Source organism: Macaca nemestrina, chromosome 4 (genome assembly GCF_043159975.1).
Source record: "Macaca nemestrina isolate mMacNem1 chromosome 4, mMacNem.hap1, whole genome shotgun sequence".
NCBI lineage: Eukaryota > Metazoa > Chordata > Mammalia > Primates > Cercopithecidae > Macaca > Macaca nemestrina.
The window spans coordinates 29,290,901-29,309,413 of record NC_092128.1 but is presented as its reverse complement, the minus strand read 5'-3'; the positions used below and the strand labels follow the sequence as shown (position 1 = coordinate 29,309,413).

The 18,513-nt window shown below is 41.3% G+C and overlaps 1 protein-coding gene across 1 annotated transcript in view; it reads right to left on the bottom strand.

The window, feature by feature from the left end:
• LOC105471402 (ubiquitin conjugating enzyme E2 H) overlaps window positions 1-18,513 on the bottom strand; it is a 119,728-nt gene that overhangs the window by 22,474 nt on the left and 78,741 nt on the right. Inside the window, exons 4-5 of the mRNA XM_011723879.3 lie at window positions 5,306-5,345; window positions 3,532-3,584 (exon numbers count right to left, since the gene is read on the bottom strand). Of these exons, the coding sequence (XP_011722181.1) occupies window positions 3,532-3,584; window positions 5,306-5,345 (93 nt within the window). The remainder of the gene's footprint in view (window positions 1-3,531; window positions 3,585-5,305; window positions 5,346-18,513) is intronic.

The window sequence follows — 18,513 nt, the reverse complement described above, 5'->3', positions numbered from 1 at the left end:
ATTTTATAAATGTGATGAAAACTTACTCATGTTGGCCACTTTAGAAAGTAGTCTATCAGTCCTCAAATAGTTACACATATTATCCAGCAATTTCACTCCTATATACCCAAGAGAAATGCAAACATGTCTACATAAAAACTTGTCCACAAATATTTATAATACTCATAACAGCCAAAAGACAGAAACAACCCAAATGTCTATTATCTGACAAATAATGTGGTTTATCTATACAATGAAATATTATTCAGCCTTAAGAAATTCTGATACATGCAACACGGATCATCCTTGAAAACATTATGCAAAGTGAAAAAAACCAGTCACAAAAGACCACATATTATATAATTACATTTCTAAGAAGTGTCCAGAACAGGGAAATCCACAGAAACAAAAAGCAGATTTGTGGTCGCCTAGGGCTGGGGGGTAGGTAGGGAATAGTTAAAGGGTACACATTTATTTTTGAGGTGATGAAAATGTTCTAAAATTGACTGTGGTGATGGCTGCATATAACTGAATATATTAAAAACTACTGAATTACACACATTAAATGGGTGAGTTGCATGTCTGTGAATTCAGTGAAACTTATTTTTTTTTTAAAAAATCTGTTCTGAGACATGAGGCACTTGACAGTCAGCAAACATCTTCCACAAAGCTTTTCTGGTCAATGGTAAAAGCTTTAGCAAAACTAAACATCAATTTACTTCATTGTAATTGGAACCAGCTTGCAGTATTTTGATATGTACATTTCTAAAATGTGAATGTAGTTTAAGAAAACACATCATTACATCAGATATTCCAGGCAGCCTGCCATGAGACATTTTTACCAAAAAAAAATCTTAAAATGAATCCATTTAATCAAGCTCAGAGTGTATGTTCTTTCTTGTTGCCTCAACTAGATGCCACCATCTCCCCTAAAACTCTCTTGTTAAACAGTACTGGACATGATTAATTCACCCATTAAGACAACAAATAGGCCGGGCGCGGTGGCTCAAGCCTGTAATCCCAGCACTTTGGGAGGCCGAGACGGGCGGATCACGAGGTCAGGAGATCGAGACCATCCTGGCTAACACGGTGAAACCCCGTCTCTACTAAAAAATACAAAAAACTAGCTGGGCGAGGTGGCGGGCGCCTGTAGTCCCAGCTACTCGGGAGGCTAAGGCAGGAGAATGGCGTGAACCCGGGAGGCGGAGCTTGCAGTGAGCCGAGATCGCGCCACTGCACTCCAGCCTGGGTGACAGAGCCAGACTCCGTCTCAAAAAAAAAAAAAAAAAAAAGACAACAAATAGTCGAACCCTTATTGTGCACCAGGCACTGTTATAGTCGCATGTGCGTGGAGAGAGAGAAAGACAAGAATAAGACGAAGTCCCTACTTGTCATGCTTACAATCCAAGGGGATAAGATAAACAATAAACAAATACCAATAAACAAATACCAATAAACAAATACCAGTTTCAGAAGCTTACTGAAAATGGGGCACTAGCCAGGCCTGGTAGTATGCTCCTATAGTCCCAGCTACTGGGGAGGCTGAGGTGGGAGGATCATGAGCCCAGGAGTTCAAGGCTGCAGTGAGTTATTATCACACCACTGCATTCCAGCCTGGGCAACAGAGTGCAACTCTGTTTCTATAAATTAAAAAACAATTTTAAAATTAAAAAAATATATACAACAGGGTGCTGTGCTATGGAGGGGTGTCATTTCAGATGGAATGGCTGGGAAAGGAAACTGCTCTGAGGAAGTGATATGTGAGATGAGTGAAGAAGGTGCCAACCACACAAAGATCAGGGGAGAACATTCCAGGTAGAGAAAATAATTTTTGAATGGCACAATCAGGTGGAGGCAGTGATTAACTGTGTTCTGCTGCTGACCAACCTTTCTCTGTGATTCTCATTTACCAACGTAATTCAAGGATATCTGGCAAAGGTAACTTGCAAATTGTGGCTGGACTAAGAAGTCTTATCTACCTCAGACCATTAAAAGGTCACACAAGTCTTCAACAAGAAGCAGCCATCCCCGGTTAAGCTCAGCCTCAACTGAGCTTTCCCTTCTTTTCTTGTGCCTCTCAGCAACTGTTACCTGTACCATTCATTCTTTCAACCCATATTGGTGAAGGGCACTGTGATAAGAATCCTGGGCCTTCCAGATGAATCAGACATACACCTGATAGCCCTTAAGATAGGAAATAATCTAGTAGCACAAAAAAATAGGCATAAACAACAAATACACAGTAGAAAGTGAAAGTGGGCCATAAAAAAAGGAGCTATAAAATGTAACAGTATCCAGAGATTACTTCCAGCTGGAGAATCAGCAGAAGTATATGGGGTAGGAGCACTGGAGTAGGGAGACTCTACGAAGCCTGAGATTTGGACAAGTGGAGGGAAAAATAAATTTATTATTATTATTTTTTTATTTTTTTTTGAGACGGAGTCTCGCTGTGTCGCCCAGGCTGGAGTGCAGTGGCCGGATCTCAGCTCACTGCAAGCTCTGCCTCCCGGGTTTTTACGCCATTCTCCTGCCTCAGCCTCCCGAGTAGCTGGGACTACAGGCGCCCGCCACCTCGCCTGGCTAGTTTTTTGTATTTTTTAGTAGAGATGGGGTTTCACCGTGTTAGCCAGGATGGTCTCGAACTCCTGACCTCGTGATCCGCCCGTCTCGGCCTCCCAAAGTGCTGGGATTACAGGCTTGAGCCACCGCGCCCGGCCAAATAAATTTATTTGTTGTATCCCTAATTAACTTCAAATGTACAACTGACCCTTGAACATGGGTCCATGCACAGTTTGAACTGCATGGGTCCACTCACATGTGGTTTTCAATAAATACCGCTAGCCCTCCATGTCAGCAGGTTTTGCAGGGATGAGTGTGGGACTTGAGTAAGCACGAATTTTGGTATCTGCTGGTGGTCTGGGAACTGATCCCCTGCAGATACCAAGGGACGACTATATTTTAAAATATTTTCAGCTCCCCAACCAGGTGATAAGGAGGAAAGGCCTGATGCTCTTTATAACTCTCTGTGATATTCAGCATAGTACTTTGCAGAGCTGGGCAATTCATCTGTTGATTCCCTGTAGGAGATGGGGTGTCAATTTCAGCACTGAAGGTAAGGCTAAATTACTCTTCCTTCATAAGGAAGTTTTGGCCTTTGAAAAGATGATCCCCTGAAACCTCTTACTATATCATTTCTCTCTCATTTCAGAGGGACATTCCTAAGTAGTTTTAGTTTTTTCTAAAACTAAAATATATATATTATGTGCTTCTAAATACATACATATGTTTGCACACGTATTCGTGTGTGCACACCTGTATCACTATACCTTAAGTCTGGAATCTCACAAAATCATTTTAAATTTCCACAGCTAAACTGATATATTTGTACTTGAGAGAAAATATTTTTTCCACTGATCAAACTTTCCCAGTCGGTCCCTCAAAAATCCCTTCCCATTACCAACAAAACATCTTAAACCAGAAAAGAAAAGCCAAATAACATTTTTTAAGGCAATGTCTCAACAACTCCAAAAAATATTCCATGGCCAAACTCACCATAGAGAGCTGTCCAAGTTTGATTAATTACATCTAGACACACAGTTCCTGACCTGAAACAGATGGAAAGAATGGCATGTTTTTAAAAATTAGAAAGTTAGTTGCATGTATCTGGCAACTAATTTTACTTATCAAGAGAAATACTTTTAATAGATCTGTGAAAAAAAGAATCCCAATTGGGGAAAACTATGATGAGAAACAGAATAGTACAAAGTCTTAAAGTGTCACCTTACAGACTGAAAGGGGAAAATAGTAACTATACAATGGAGAAACCAGACAACACCTGAACCAGGTGCTGAGAACACAAGGGGCAGACAGACCTTGTATGTCTCTGAATGTGATACCCCAAGAAAGATACAATCTTACTTTGTAGTTTTCTGGCCTTAAGCGTGTTCGTGCTCTGAATCTAATGAACAGGAAACATCAGACAAACCCAAATTGAGGAACAATCTATAAAATAATGGGTTTATATTATTTTAAAATGTGAATTTTATAAAAGAAAAAGGCAGGCTGAGGAACTAATCCTGATTAAAGTAGTTTAAAGAAACCTGACAACTAAATGTAATGTGTGATTCTAGACTGGATCCTTTACTGAAAGAAAAAAGTGCTAAAAAGTAAGTTACTGGAATATGGCAGTAGATTAAATAAAAAGTATTGCATTAATGTTAAATTCCTGAATCTGACAACTATATACTGTGGACAGATAAGAGAATATCCTTGTTAGGATAACTGATACAACAAAGTATTAATATTAAAGGACTAAGGGGCATGATGTATGTATATATACAACCTACTCACACAGGGTTCAGAAAAACCTGTTAGATATGCTTGTGAGAGACAGCAAAACTTAGTGCCATGACAAATTAAAACCGCATCCCAAATAATAATATATTCTAAACAGCACTAGAAGTATAAAACAGGATATGCTGGAATATTTTAAAGTATCATTAATAAAATATTAGAAGGAAAGAAAGGGATAAATAAGATTCATTAACTGAATCTATAGTCATTTTGCCTTACTCTCAAGAATCGAGAAAATACAGCTTGCAGTGAGCCGAGATCACGCCACTGCACTCCAGCCTGGGAGACACAGCGAGACTCCGTCTCAAAAAAAAAAAAAAAAGGCCGGGCGCGGTGGCTCAAGCCTGTAATCCCAGCACTTTGGGAGGCCGAGGCGGGTGGATCACGAGGTCAGGAGATCGAGACTATCCTGGCTAACATGGTGAAACCCCGTCTCTACTAAAAATACAAAAAACTAGCCGGGCGTGGTGGCGGGCGCCTGTAGTCTCAGCTACTTGGGAGGCTGAGGCAGGAGAATGGCGTGAACCCGGGAGGCGGAGCTTGCAGTGAGCCAAGATCACGCCACTGCACTCCAGCCTGGGAAACACAGCGAGACTCCGTCTCAAAAAAAAAAAAAAAAAGAAAATACTATAAGGTCTGAAAACAGTCAATCCATAGACTGAAAACACATCTCTGAATTGTGTCTACACAAAGAGAATTGAGATGCGGAATATTACTACTGTTTGCTGGATAACAAGAAAAATGAAGGACCCAGTCACGACAATGGAAAAGACTAAGCGGTACAATAGCAGAATGTGAACTAAGGTATTGAGGACCTCATATCCTTTGGATTCTATCATTTACATGACCATTCATACAGTCCTAACTCCTGATAAGGTCCAAAACGATAACTGAGGCTTTTTATAACAGAGAGAGAAATGCTAATCAAGAGCAGTTGCTGCTAAAATTTTAACATTTTAAAATAGTTACTTACGCTTCATCAATGTTGGGATGGAAAATTTTATTCATGAATCCTGTAAAAAGAGATGTTAATTAGCAGCAAAAAGTATCCAGAGAACAATTAGTTTTTTAAAGTATTGCAGTACTGGAAACAATTTCAGTATTGGGAAAAGGTGATAATACTTATAAATCACTACTTTCAACCATAGATCTTTGGTTACTGATAAACATTATATTCTCCTGATAGCTCCAATTACTTAGAATACATCAGCGTTCTATTAACAAAAAAAGCAAGCTGGGAGAAATGCAGCTTCTTATACAAAATAATCATTAAAGAAACTGTTTTCTGAGCTATGAAGATACTGCCCAAAGATAAATTATACTACTAAATGGTTCATAACCAGTGTCATGATAAAAGTCTGACTCTCCCTCCCAGAAGTTTTATTGTTCAAGCTCTAAATCTGGAGGTTCTGCATTTGAACTTCTCCTTCTGAAGCTCACTTACTGGTATCACTTGGCTACACTGTGCGCGGAACATGAATGAAACTGTTGAAATGCTAAAGGAATACCACTTCAAACCACAAAGGATTTCATAAGAACAGTGACCAAAATATTTCCTTTAACATTAGTCCACTCATTCAGGGAAACCCAGTTTTGATTAAAATTGGGGCAACCAAGAAATGAAGCAAGGAGTTAAAAAAAAAAAAAAAACAACCTCTAAGTTGGCTATATCTGTTGGAGGTTTAAGTTTTTAAAACTTTTCCTAGCAAACCAAGTACACACTTTAATAGTTATCTGGCCATTTAAACTTCAAGGAGAAATTAATAAAACCAGAGATTCAGTCAGTATATATGCAAATGGCAATATTCTAAAGCAGAGATCCATTGTCAAAGGTGTCATTTTGTCATCCCTATCACTTCATTTCCTTTTAGGACTCTCATTCTGTTCCACACTTTCAGTATCTGAAGTTCCTTATTAAGGTGAGTATCACCACCACTATCTCCGACCCCCACCCTCCCTCACCGCCATCCCCATAGTCTCTCTCTCATTCATTCAGCTTGGCATTCACAATGCCTACACTGCAGGCATTGTGCTTGGATAGGGTACAAAAATAAGACAGTTCACTATTCTTGAGGAGGTCACTGTGGCAGTGGGACAAGAGACACCAATAAATAACTGCAATCTGAATAAAGTATTGACACAGTAGGGGGAATAAAACAGGAAGTCAGGAAAGATGCAGAGAAATGGCACTGGAGGAGCCTCAAGTGAGGTGCTACAGAGATTGTCTCCAAAAACCTCGGAAACTTCCCCTGAGTTAGAAAACAGGAGATAAGAATACCAAGTCCAAGTAGTCCAGTCTTAGACCACTCTAGTCACTCACACTTTTAGCTTTTGTTTTTAAATGCTCTGTGTTGAAACAGCATAATCTTCTATCTACCACAATCAAGAGGGCCCATGTGATATTTAAGTTACTCTGATGAAAAAAAAGCTTTGTGTCCAATATTAATTTTTCATTAAGGAAATTAGTCTAGATTTAAGAAGCATGTGGTTTATGAAGACATTTTAATAATGGGAAATGTTCATGTCTTGGTATTAAGAGGAGAAAAATTAGGGTAAAAAAATTCTATATAACTTTAGAAAAATACTAATACACATGTCCCAGATGACCCATGAGAGTATTTGTTGCAATATTATTTATAAAAGCCAAGAGCCAAATTCAACCCTGTCAATGGATAGGGTTGGATAAAGGGGAGTACATCCATCTACTTGAGTCCTACGTAGCCAAGGGTAATGAAGTAGATCAATGTGTATCAACTTGTATACATCTAAAGCTAAGGTTTGTTTGTGTTTTTAAGTTGCAGGATGTTATATTTACAGCCTGAGGTTATTTAATAAACTAAAACAAAGCAATACTACCTATTCTCCATGGTAACAAGTATAGGAAAACTGTACTGAACCAACATGTACCAAATTTGCAAAAGTAATGGTTTCAGTTAGGGCACCAGGGCTGGGGTCATGATGGGAATAGGGAACAGAACGGGAAACAGTGGTTAAAAATGACTTTATCTGGCCGGGCATGGTGGCTCACGCGTGTAATCCCAGCACTTTGGGAGGCCAAGGTGGGTGGATCACCTGAGGTCAGGAGTTCAAAACCGGCTTAGCCAACATGGTGAAACCCCGTCTCTAGTAAAAAGAAAACGAAAATTAGCCGGGGGTGGTGGCATGTGCCCGTAGTCCCAGCTACTCAGGAGGCCGAGGCAGGAGAATCACTTGAACCCAGGAGGCGGAGGTTTCAGTGAGCCGAGATAGCGCCACTGCATTCCAGCCTGGGCGACAGAGCGAAGCTGTCTCAAAAAAAACAAAAAAAAAGACTTTATGTAACACTATTAATATATTCATTTTAAAAAGGGACAATGTGCTTGTATATTATTTTTTTACACTATTAATATATTCCTTTTAAAAAGGGACAATGTGCTTGTATATTATTTGCTCTGTTTAAAACATATGCACATAAATAAGAAACTGAAAGTAAGTACAAATGTTAACAGTGCAGAATTCTTAGTGGTGGTAGGATTTTCTCCACTGCACTGTTCAAATCTCATCACACCTGAACAGAACTAGGACCACAGCAATAGGAAAAGGCTAGAAAACAGGTGTCGATGGCTGTCATCTTTGAGAGATTCTCCCATTATTTCTACTTGCACTTTTGGCTCTCTGACATTTCTACAATGTGTAATTTTAATAGTTGAGAGTAAAAAAGCTTTCAAATAAAAAGTTATACATAGTATCAGCTGGGCACAGTGGCTCTCCCCTGAAATCCCAACACTTTGGAATCCTAAAACAGGCGGATTACTTGACGTCAGGAGTTTGACACTGGCCAACATGGTGAAACCCCATCTGTATGGAAAATACAAAAATTAGCCGGGCATGTGGTGGCACACCTATAGTCCCAGCTACTCAGGAGGCTGAGGCAGGAGAATTGCTTGAACCTGGCAGGTGGAGGCTGCAGTGAGCCTCTGCAGATCATGTCACTGCACTCCAGCCTGGAAGCCAGAGCTAGACTCCATTTCCAAAAAAAAAGTTATACATAGAATCAAATATTCTAAAATAGACTTAATTATACAAACATTAACTAGTGCTGCACTATTTTAAGAAAAAGTCAGTAAAACTAACCATTTTATTTGAAAACTCATATCTTAACACTCTTATTCAAATAATACAAATTCATTATCCTCCCCCTAAAATCAGAGGAACCTCAGGTTATAAGGTGCATGGTCCTCAAAATCAGTTATATATAGGAATATGCTGCTATCACTACTGCAGGGAAGCTTTCTGATGAGTAGGGAACAATGCTGAGCCACTATGTGGTTTAATGCAAGAGAATGGTCCTACTATATGAAAAACATTGCTTGAAGCTACTATTAAGAATTAAGGCCGGGCGCGGTGGCTCAAGCCTGTAATCCCAGCACTTTGGGAGGCCGAGACGGGCAGATCATGAGGTCAGGAGATCGAGACTATCCTGGCGAACACGGTGAAACCCCGTCTCTACTAAAAAACACAAAAAAACTAGCCGGGCGAGGTGGCGGGCGCCTGTAGTCCCAGCTACTCGGGAGGCTGAGGCAGGAGAATGGTGTAAACCCAGGAGGTGGAGCTTGCAGTGAGCTGAGATCCGGCCACTGCACTCCAGCCTGAGTGACAGAGCAAGACTCCGTCTCAAAAAAAAAAAAAAAAAAAAAAAAAGAATTAAAAATATGTTCTTGATACTTAAATTCTGCCTCTGTGAGAACTCTCAAAACTAACACTTAATGAAGCACGTCTATGGCAAAAGTTCCCAATGCTGGCTACAGATGAGAAGCACTGGGAAGTTTTCATTTAAATAAACTAAAACCAATACTCAAAGAACTCTGAGAACACAGGACTTAAGGGGAAATACCTGTAAGGAGAGGTCTTTAGAAAAAATAAGTCCTACATTAGAAGGTCACCAGCATTATGGAGAAAAACACAGCAGAGGAGGGGAACAGAAATGGAAAGGTTGGGGCGGGGTGGCAGTTTTAAATGAGATGGTCAGTAAGGGACTTGCTGAGAAGGTGAGTTGCTTTGAAGGAGGTGAAAGAGGAGCCACCTGGTACCAAGAGGAGAGGAGAAGGTCTCTATAGCGGGAACAGCCAAGTGCAAAGTACATTAGGAGCTTGCCTGATGCTCTGAAGTTTTTTCCTGAAACTGAAGGGATATGAGAAAGTACAGAAAATGAGAAGTGATGTCACAGAGGTGATCAGCATTCGGGGCCCTTTTAGGGACGTTGGCTTTTATTCCGAGGGAGATGGGGGGCCACTGAGACTAGTGCCTGAACAGTGACATATTCACATACTTGGCTTGTTTAACAAATAGCTTGTGTCCTAAAATAGGTTAGTTGGAGAACAGCTCAATCAGCTCACCTGAGTGCTGGGGAATGGCAGATCTCAACCTAAACGAAATGGGAATCCTACAGGGCATTACACTTCAACAATCGGATGCCACGGGGCATTTAAAGGTGTTAAGTCAAAAAAATAACTATGGTAAGCTTTAAATGTTTATCAAAATGGTCTCTGAAAGACTAAGGTGGCTCCCTCATTGGACATGGCCTGAAGAGCACACTTGGAATTAACAGTGTCTATACAGTTTTCAATTAAATCTAGATTTGGCTTAGTTGAGTACAGGAATAAATAACAGAACCAAAAAGGACTTGGTAAACATACACTTTAGTAATAAATGGTTTGGAGCTCAGTCTCCAGTGCCCCTGCTAAGTATAGAACATCATCTGAGCACTAGGACAGAGTGCAGAATCACACCACGAAGAGCAAAGTACTCAACAGGGACGTGGGTTCTAGCCCTAACTCATCAACTGCAGGCCCTGGGCACTGCACCTCATGGGGTCTGTTTCCTTAGCTATGAAGACAAATAGTTGAACTATATGATCTCCAAACTCTCCTCTCTTACTCTGTTTCTAAAGGCCCTATCAGCTCTAAAAATCTGGCATTTAATAACAATGGCAAGCACTCTGAGAACAGAGGAATTAAGGGGAAATATCCAAGAGTTAAGTCCTTAAAGGAAATTAATTCTGTAAGGCAGCATTTTTAAGTACAGGAATTTTCTAGAGAATACAAAACCACCAACATGATAAAATACCATAAGGAGCCACAAAACAAACCCTCTGACTCTTCCAAAGTAGGCAGAAACAGTTTATAATCTTGCCTTTGAGGAATGAACACAACCAGACCAACTCTATCAAGAAACTTCCTACTTTCTAAACTAAAATGATCTCTTCCAATACCAGGTGTTTTTTGTTTTTTTTTTGTTTTTTGAGACAAGGTCACTTTGTCACCCAGGCAGGAGTGCAGTGGTGCACTATCAGCTCACTGCAACCTCTGCCTACTAGGTTCAAGAGATTCTCCTGCCTCAGCCTCCCAAGTAGCTGGGATTACCACAACCAGCTAATTTTTATATTTCTTGGTAGAGACGGGGTTTTCACCATGTTGGCCAGGCTGGTCTTGAACTCCTGACCTCAAGTGATCCACCCACCTCAGCCTCCAAAAGTGTGGGGAATTACAAGCATGAGCCACTGCACCCGGCCCTCAGGCTTTTTTAATTGTTAGAAAAATATCCAAAGCAAATACATGGAAAAGAGCATATCTCCTTAACATTTGTTCTTAGACAAGCTGTGGGCAGTGTTTCTGGCAAAGCCATTTACATTCTGGATAATGATGCCAACAATGGAGCTCCTGGACAAGGAGAAGGGAGACAGAGAAAGAACGGGCCAGAAATTCAGAGAAGGAATGTTCTCAGGACTGTGTGTGTTGGCCCTGGCATGTTCTCCTTCCTTTTGGCAATGCTATCATCACACTAATGAATATGTCTGCAACAAGAGAATTTTCCCAACACTTGTTTCCATTAGACCAGGAACTATTTTCAAGATATTTTAAGAGAACATATTTTGAAAACTGCTTTTATGGCAACATAAGTAGAAGTAGCAGGTTATTTTTAATCTACATGATTTAAGATTTTATTCACTACCAGGCATTTTCTTTTCTCTTTTTTTTTTTGAGACAGAATCTCACTCTGTCACTCAGGCTGGAGTGCAGTGGTGTGATCTCGGCTCACTGCAGCCTTCACCTTATGGGTTCAAGCGATTCTCCTGCCTCAGCCTCCCAAGTAGCTGGGACTACAGGCACCGGCCACCACACCCAGCTAATTTTTTTGTATTTTTAGTAGAGATGGGGTTTCACTGTGTTAGCTAGGATTGTCTCGATCTCCTGACCTCGTGATCCACCCACCTCAGCCTCCCAAAGTGCTGGGATTACAGGCGTGAGCCACCGTGCCCGGCCACTACCAGGCATTTTCTAATGACATATTTCAGTGATTTGACCAGATAAAAATCAGAACTCCTTTAAGTTTTTTGGACAGTTATACTCTGGCGTAGTTCTAGCACTCGTTAAAGGGGATAAGGAGGATCGTACAACAGGAATAAATATCCAGCTAAAAAGCTTACCCTCTCTGTCCTGCATCTTTTAGCAGAAGGGAATTAGGTAATTTATAATTCTGGAGAAGGAATCCAGATCACACTTAGTTGATGTAAAACTATTATCATATACCTTAAAAAATAAAAAGCACAGATTACAATAGAAAAACATGCCTTGCTTTTGCTTGTTTCACTCCAATACTCAACTGCTCTAGAATAACAAATCTCATGACCCATAGGCTAATAGGCAGTGAACATAAATAACATTGTGCTAAGTCATGCTGAAAACTGGTTTTTATTTCAGCCTCTGTGTCCAGTTCCAGGAAGGGGTCTATATAGAGTTGTACACACTTCTGAGTAACTTCGGACATTGGGGTCAATATGTAAATAAATGAGGCCAAGCTTCACCTATTTTCCATCTTTGTTCCCTTTATTTGAGAGGATAATGATCAAATTTGTGGGTAGATGAAATACTTTGGGCCAATCACCAGAAATTTCACCTGGAATTATCTTGACAAAATGAGAGGTTAGACAAATGACTTGTGAATCAAAGTAAATCCACCCTATGATAAACAGGTGAAGAGCACCAAAGGCCAAAACAGCAGCTACGTCCCAGGGATAAAATGAGCCTAGACTAAGGTGGCTCAGGCAGCTGTGGCTGATGCAATTTAATTATAAGCTTATGAATTCCTGTGAGAAAACAGTTAAGTAAATACATTAAGTTATTCTGATTGTCTATCTTCACAACAACTGCCCACATAAAGTAGAATATTCACAACCAAACTGATTAATTCTATTTTTTGAGTCAGTATAATTGTTTAAAATATTATTATTAAAGACTGAATCTCATCTTCCCTTGCAGTATCTCAGACTACAAATTATTTAAGGGTAATAACTTGGATCTCTGTTCCTAGCACACAGGGTGACCAGAATTGGGGTGTTCCAATTGAGTAAGTGGGAGGGGGGGGCTGCCAGCTCCACTAGTGACAGACATTGGCCAGCCGTGCACAGTACTGCACAATCTGATAGATTTTCATCTTACCTCAGACAGCCAGGCCCTGCCCAAGGCAGCCTGTGCCCAGGTAGAAATCTCTTCAGAAAGCTGAGCCTTTCCTACTCAGGAGAGATGGACCTGGGCCGGTCTCTTCTCGGGTGAGGAACCAGGCAAGGAGCTCACTCTCAATGCCCTGTGTCATATGAACTTCTGAACTCATCCTGTGTGTGTTCAGGAGAGCTAAACTCAAAAAGGGGTCCTCTTTTCTGTTTCTTCCTTTCTCTCTGATAATATGGAGTCTGAGGAATGGGCTAGATGGATAAGAAAAGTTCATTTATAACTAAGAAAAGGTGAAGTGTTATTATCCTTCAATAGCATAACCCTTCTACCAACCTAGTGGATTACAAAAACCTTTGGCCTATTTTCCTATGGTTTCATTTTTGGGAGACTAACTTCTGCCTTGTTTCCATAGTTTATCTTTCGATCACTTGGTCGTTCATATAACCACACTGTTGGGATCAGGCAGTATTTATTTTCATGGTCAGAGACAATACAGTACAGAACACATTGGACTTGAACTCACAAGACCCAACTACAACTCTCTACCACTCTTTTAGAGCTGAAGATAAATGTTTGAGGTGACAGATATCCCAATTACCCTGATTTGATCATTACGTATTGCATACATGTTCCAAAATAGCACATGTACCCCAAAAATGTGTGTAACTGATGTAACAATACATTTTTTAAAAGGACTAGGCTCCAGTCAGAATGCCTAAATGCCACTGTGTGAGCCTCTGGAGCAATCTACTTCATCTCTTTGCCTTTCTGTTCCCTTATTCCTAAAACTAGGTTAAATAATGGCATCTACACATCATTAATTGTGAAGATTAAATGAGTTAATATAGGTAAAGCATCTGAACAGTAACTGGCATACAGTAACCATGCAGTAATGTTAGAATTAGCTTAATAAGTTTAACGAACAAGTAATTTCATCTTGTTGTCCTCATCCTAAAACTGATTAATATTTACCCTATGTGTCCATCTCTTAATGCTCTTACAAGTGTCAAGAACATGAGAGGATATTATTATTTAGAGATATGTTTCCCGTAACTCTGTCACCCTGGAAATGGAAAATACAATTATAATTTTTATTTTTAATATTTATTATTTCTGTGACACAGCCCCAGGAGGTCCTGAGAACATGTGCCCCATATTTATTATTAAAAAGACCATCCTTTCTTGATGTGCAAGCAAAAATTAGATTAAAAAAAAAATCCTGACTGCATTTGGTATAGTTAAAAAACGAGCACACACACACTAACCTGGAAGCCAGAAGACGGACTCTGCAACTAGTTAGTAGTCATACATCTCAGCCTCATTTTTTTCCCTCCTTAAAATCAGGCAAATTGGATGTCATAATCTCTAAACTTCCACTTAACAACACAGTTTTCACCAACACCAGGAATATAAGCAAATCTCAAACTGTGAACAGGTTTTTAGAAAGAACTAAGACACTGCTTTTGTTGTTTCCAAAAGAATTTCAGTTTAAAGAAAAAGGAAGCCAAAAATACTTGTTTTCATTATGACACCAAATCCTAAAGGGAAAAAAATAGATTTAATGCCAAAAAGATGTCAGAATATCCAGCTCAAAAGCTAGAGGTCATCCAATACAGAGTAGGAACTAACCTAGGCAGCAAGTTTGATGGAAGTTTAAATAGCAAATGAAAAGATTACATAATAATGAGCCATCAAAGGCAGAATTAAAACCGGCGTCAGTCAACTTCAAGAAAGAAATGGACAAGTCCTCTGATAGTAACAAGCACACGCAAAAGCAGGGTTATCCTTAGAGGTGGCAGCCTGGGGAAGGGAGTGGGAAAGCTACTGTACTATTTTTACTCTGGCTAATAGCAAGATGCAGGTAAATGAATTTAGACATTACAGCCTGCTCACGGCAGGTTTCACATTAAAAGGGACCATTCGACCACTGGCTTCTCTCACTGAGAACTTCAGCACCTGGCTTGGCCCCCAAGTTGCTCTCCGCCCCAACTCCTGTCATTTTTGGTGACAATACAGACCATACTCCTGACACCTGGGTCTTTTTTTTTGGGGTCGGGGGGGAGACAGAGTTTTGCTCTTGTTGCCCAGGCTGGAGTGCAATGGCGCGATCTCGGCTCACTCCGCCTCCCGGGTTCAAGCGATTCTCCTGCATCAGTCTCCCGAGTAGCTGGGATTACAGGCATGTGCCACCGTGCCCAGCTAATTTTGTATTTTTAGTACAGACGGGGTTTCTCCATGTTGGTCAGGCTGGTCTTGAACTCCCAACCTCAGGTGATCCCGTCTGCCTCGGCCTCCCAAAGTGCTGGGATTACAGACGTGAGCCACTGTGCCTGGCCTGTTTCTTAAGCTTCTCCTCAATGACCTTTCTTCTATTCCATTCCACTTCATGCTCCCAAGGACATACCCTGACCTTTGTTATTCTGTAGCCAGCATCTCTGGCTACAAAACATTCCCAATCACAAATTCAGACATCTCCTATCCTACCAATCAATCTCCTATCCTTGCCAAAAGCTTCCCACCCCAGGAATCACTAATTTTTTTCACTTGTTAAATGTAATCCACAGATCCTCCCATTTTCTTCCCACCTACCAGCCCTCTTATCTTCACTGGCTTCTTACTCAGCTTAAGATTTAAGAGCCATCACCATCCTCACTCTCAAGCAACCCTCTGCAAATCTCCTGTCCTCTCCCTTCCAAAATGCCCATCTAGCAGATCTACCACCGGAAGCATCATTCACATTTGTTCAACTTGGACTTGAGGGTACCACTAGGTAGGCATTCATTCACTCACACAAATATTCTTCTGCAGAACGGGCAATGTATCAGGCCCTGAGTAGTGAGTATTTGGGAGGACAGAGGTGGTGGTAGTAAAACAGACCCAGGGATTGCCTTCATGGAGTTCACATCTACTGAGCTGGCAGGGAGGAGAGACATAAGTAAACAAATATATACCAATTTATCTAAACATGCTCAACAGCCTTTCATGGACTCAGCATCACCTACAATCTTCCTTTCTCCTTTCTCTAGTGGCTTGCTCCCCCAGTCTCCCATGACTGTTACATTTTACCACGATCCTGCAAATCTACTTTCTTTCTCTCCCTTTGTTCCCCTAACCCTCTCCTCCAGTTCTTTCACTAAATAGCCATGTCCCTTTTCTTTGAGAAGATGAAAGTCAGTTGGCAGGATCCCTCATTTTCCATAAAAATTTCTATCCTCCTCCCTGCACACACACTCTTTCTCCCTGCCTCAACAGCTTGCACAAATGTTCCCCTCCTCTGAAACACCAGGCCTCTGGGTTCCGATCCTGCTCTCTCCTTCCTTCTCAATGGTGATGCTCCTGCAATTCTCTTCCCAACTCCAGCATCACCAAGCTCTCCCTTTTCTAAACATCTCTCTACAATAAGCACTTTAAAATCCTTCAGAATCTTCCATTTAAAAATTAGAAACAGGCCAGGCACAGTGGCTCACACCTGCTGTCCCAGCACATTGGGAGGCCAAGGCGGGCCAATCGCTTGAGTCCAGCAGTTCAAGACCAGGCTGAGCAACATGGTGAAACCCATGTCTACAAAAAATGCAAAAAAATTAGCCAGGCGTGGTGGCCTATGCCTGGAGTCCAGAGGTCCAGGCTGCAGCGAGCCCAGATTACGCCACTGGAGGTCAGCCTGGACAACAGAATGAGACCCCGTCTTAAAAAACAAACAACGGACCATCCCTTTATCTTCCACCCCCATTTGGATGATTTCCTTAATGGAGCCACATTTCTTCAGAGCAGCGTATGTCTAGAACAAAGTTTCTTGACTTTGGCAGCCTTGTCCAAGCCACCAGCATCTCTGGCTACAAAAGCTTTTATAACTGTGCTTCTATCCCGTCACTGTTTCTTGCCCCACAGCAGTAGAATGATCATTAAAACACAAAATGAGACCTTTCACTCCCCTGCTGAAGACTATGTAATCTTTCTACTACATTTAAAATGAAAGTTGAGCCTTTAACCTGGCCTACAAAGCGGTCTGTGAACTCGACCCTGCCTGCCGCTTGGCCCCTGTGTCATACACCTCACATTTTACACAGTTTTCCAGGCTGGGGCCTTTGTATTCAAAATTTCTTCTGCCTGGAAAGCTCTTACCCCTGATTTTGGAGGATCACGGCTGGCTTAATTTTTTTTTTTTTTTTAATCTTTTTAAGTCTCAGCTTAAATTTACTTTGTCAGACCCTTCCTGAATATCTGATCCAAGATACCTATTCTATCCATTAATTCTCTGCATAAAGCTATCAGAAGTTTTTTTTTTTTTTTTTTTTGAGACGGAGTCTCGCTCTGTCGCCCAGGCTGGAGTGCAGTGGCCGGATCTCAGCTCACTGCAAGCTCCGCCTCCCAGGTTCACGCCATTCTCCTGCCTCAGCCTGAGAAGCTGGGACTACAGGCACCCGCCACCTCGCCCAGCTAGTTTTTTGTTATTTTTTAGTAGAGACGGGGTTTCACCGTGTTAGCCAGGATGGTCTCGATCTTCTGACCTCATGATCCGCCTGCCTTGGCCTCCCAAAGTGCTGGGATTACAGGCGTGAGCCACTGCGCCCGGCTGCTATCAGAAGTTTTAAATTTTGCTTTATCTTCTCATTCCAAAAGAACATAGAGTATTAAGAGAGCAATTTGTTCACTTCTGCATCCACAGCACCCAGAATAACACCCAGCTCGCAGCAGGTATCCACTAAATTTGTGAAACTGATTAGAAGAAATGATGTAGGCCATAGCCAAAGTCTCAGCTACCAGACATAATTTTTTAAAAAATCTATCCTGAAAAATGTCATTTTCAGAACACCAGTAAAAGAACTTTTAACAGTGGCTTATATTCTCATAGCATTATCTCTATTTATTTTTTTTAAAAAACCTTCCTTACTAGAAACTTGTTTCTCTTCTCTACTGGAATTCAAAAGATACTTATCATTGGCTGGGTACATTGGCTCACGCCTATAATCCCAGCACTTCGGGAGGCCAAGGCAGGCAGGCAGATTACCTGAGGTCAGGAGTTCCACATCAGCCTGGGCAACACTATAAAACCCCATCTCTCCTACAATACAAAAATTAGCTGGGCTTGGTGGCGCATGCCTGTAATCCCAGCTACTCGGAAGACTGAGGCAGGAGAATCACTTGAACCCGAGGGGCAGAGGTTATGGTAAGCTGAGATTGTGCCACTGCACTCCAGCCTGGGCGACAGAGCAAGACTCCATATCAGGAGAAAAAAAAAAAAAAAAAAAGATATAGATCACTACAGAGTAGCAATTATATAACTGTTTGGGACAGGTCTAAATTCATAACCACGGTTATTAGAGAAGTACATAGGTGATCTTAATGGAATTTTGCCTCCCCAGCCCCAAAATTCATTTTATTTGAGACGGAGTCTCACTCTTGTCACCCAGGCTGGAGTGTAGCGGCGCCATCTCAGCTCACTGCAACCTCTGCCTCCCAGGGTCAAGCAATTCTCCTGCCTCAGTCTCTCAAGTAGCTGGGATTACAGGCACGTGCCACCATGCCCAGCTTACTTATATATATATGTATTTTTTAGTAGAGACTGGGTTTCACTATGTTGGTGAGGCTCATCTCGAACTCCTGGCCTCAAGCAATCCTCCTGCCTCGGCCTCCCAATGTGCTAGTATTACAGGCGTTAGTCACCATGCCCAGTCCCAGAATTCATTTTATT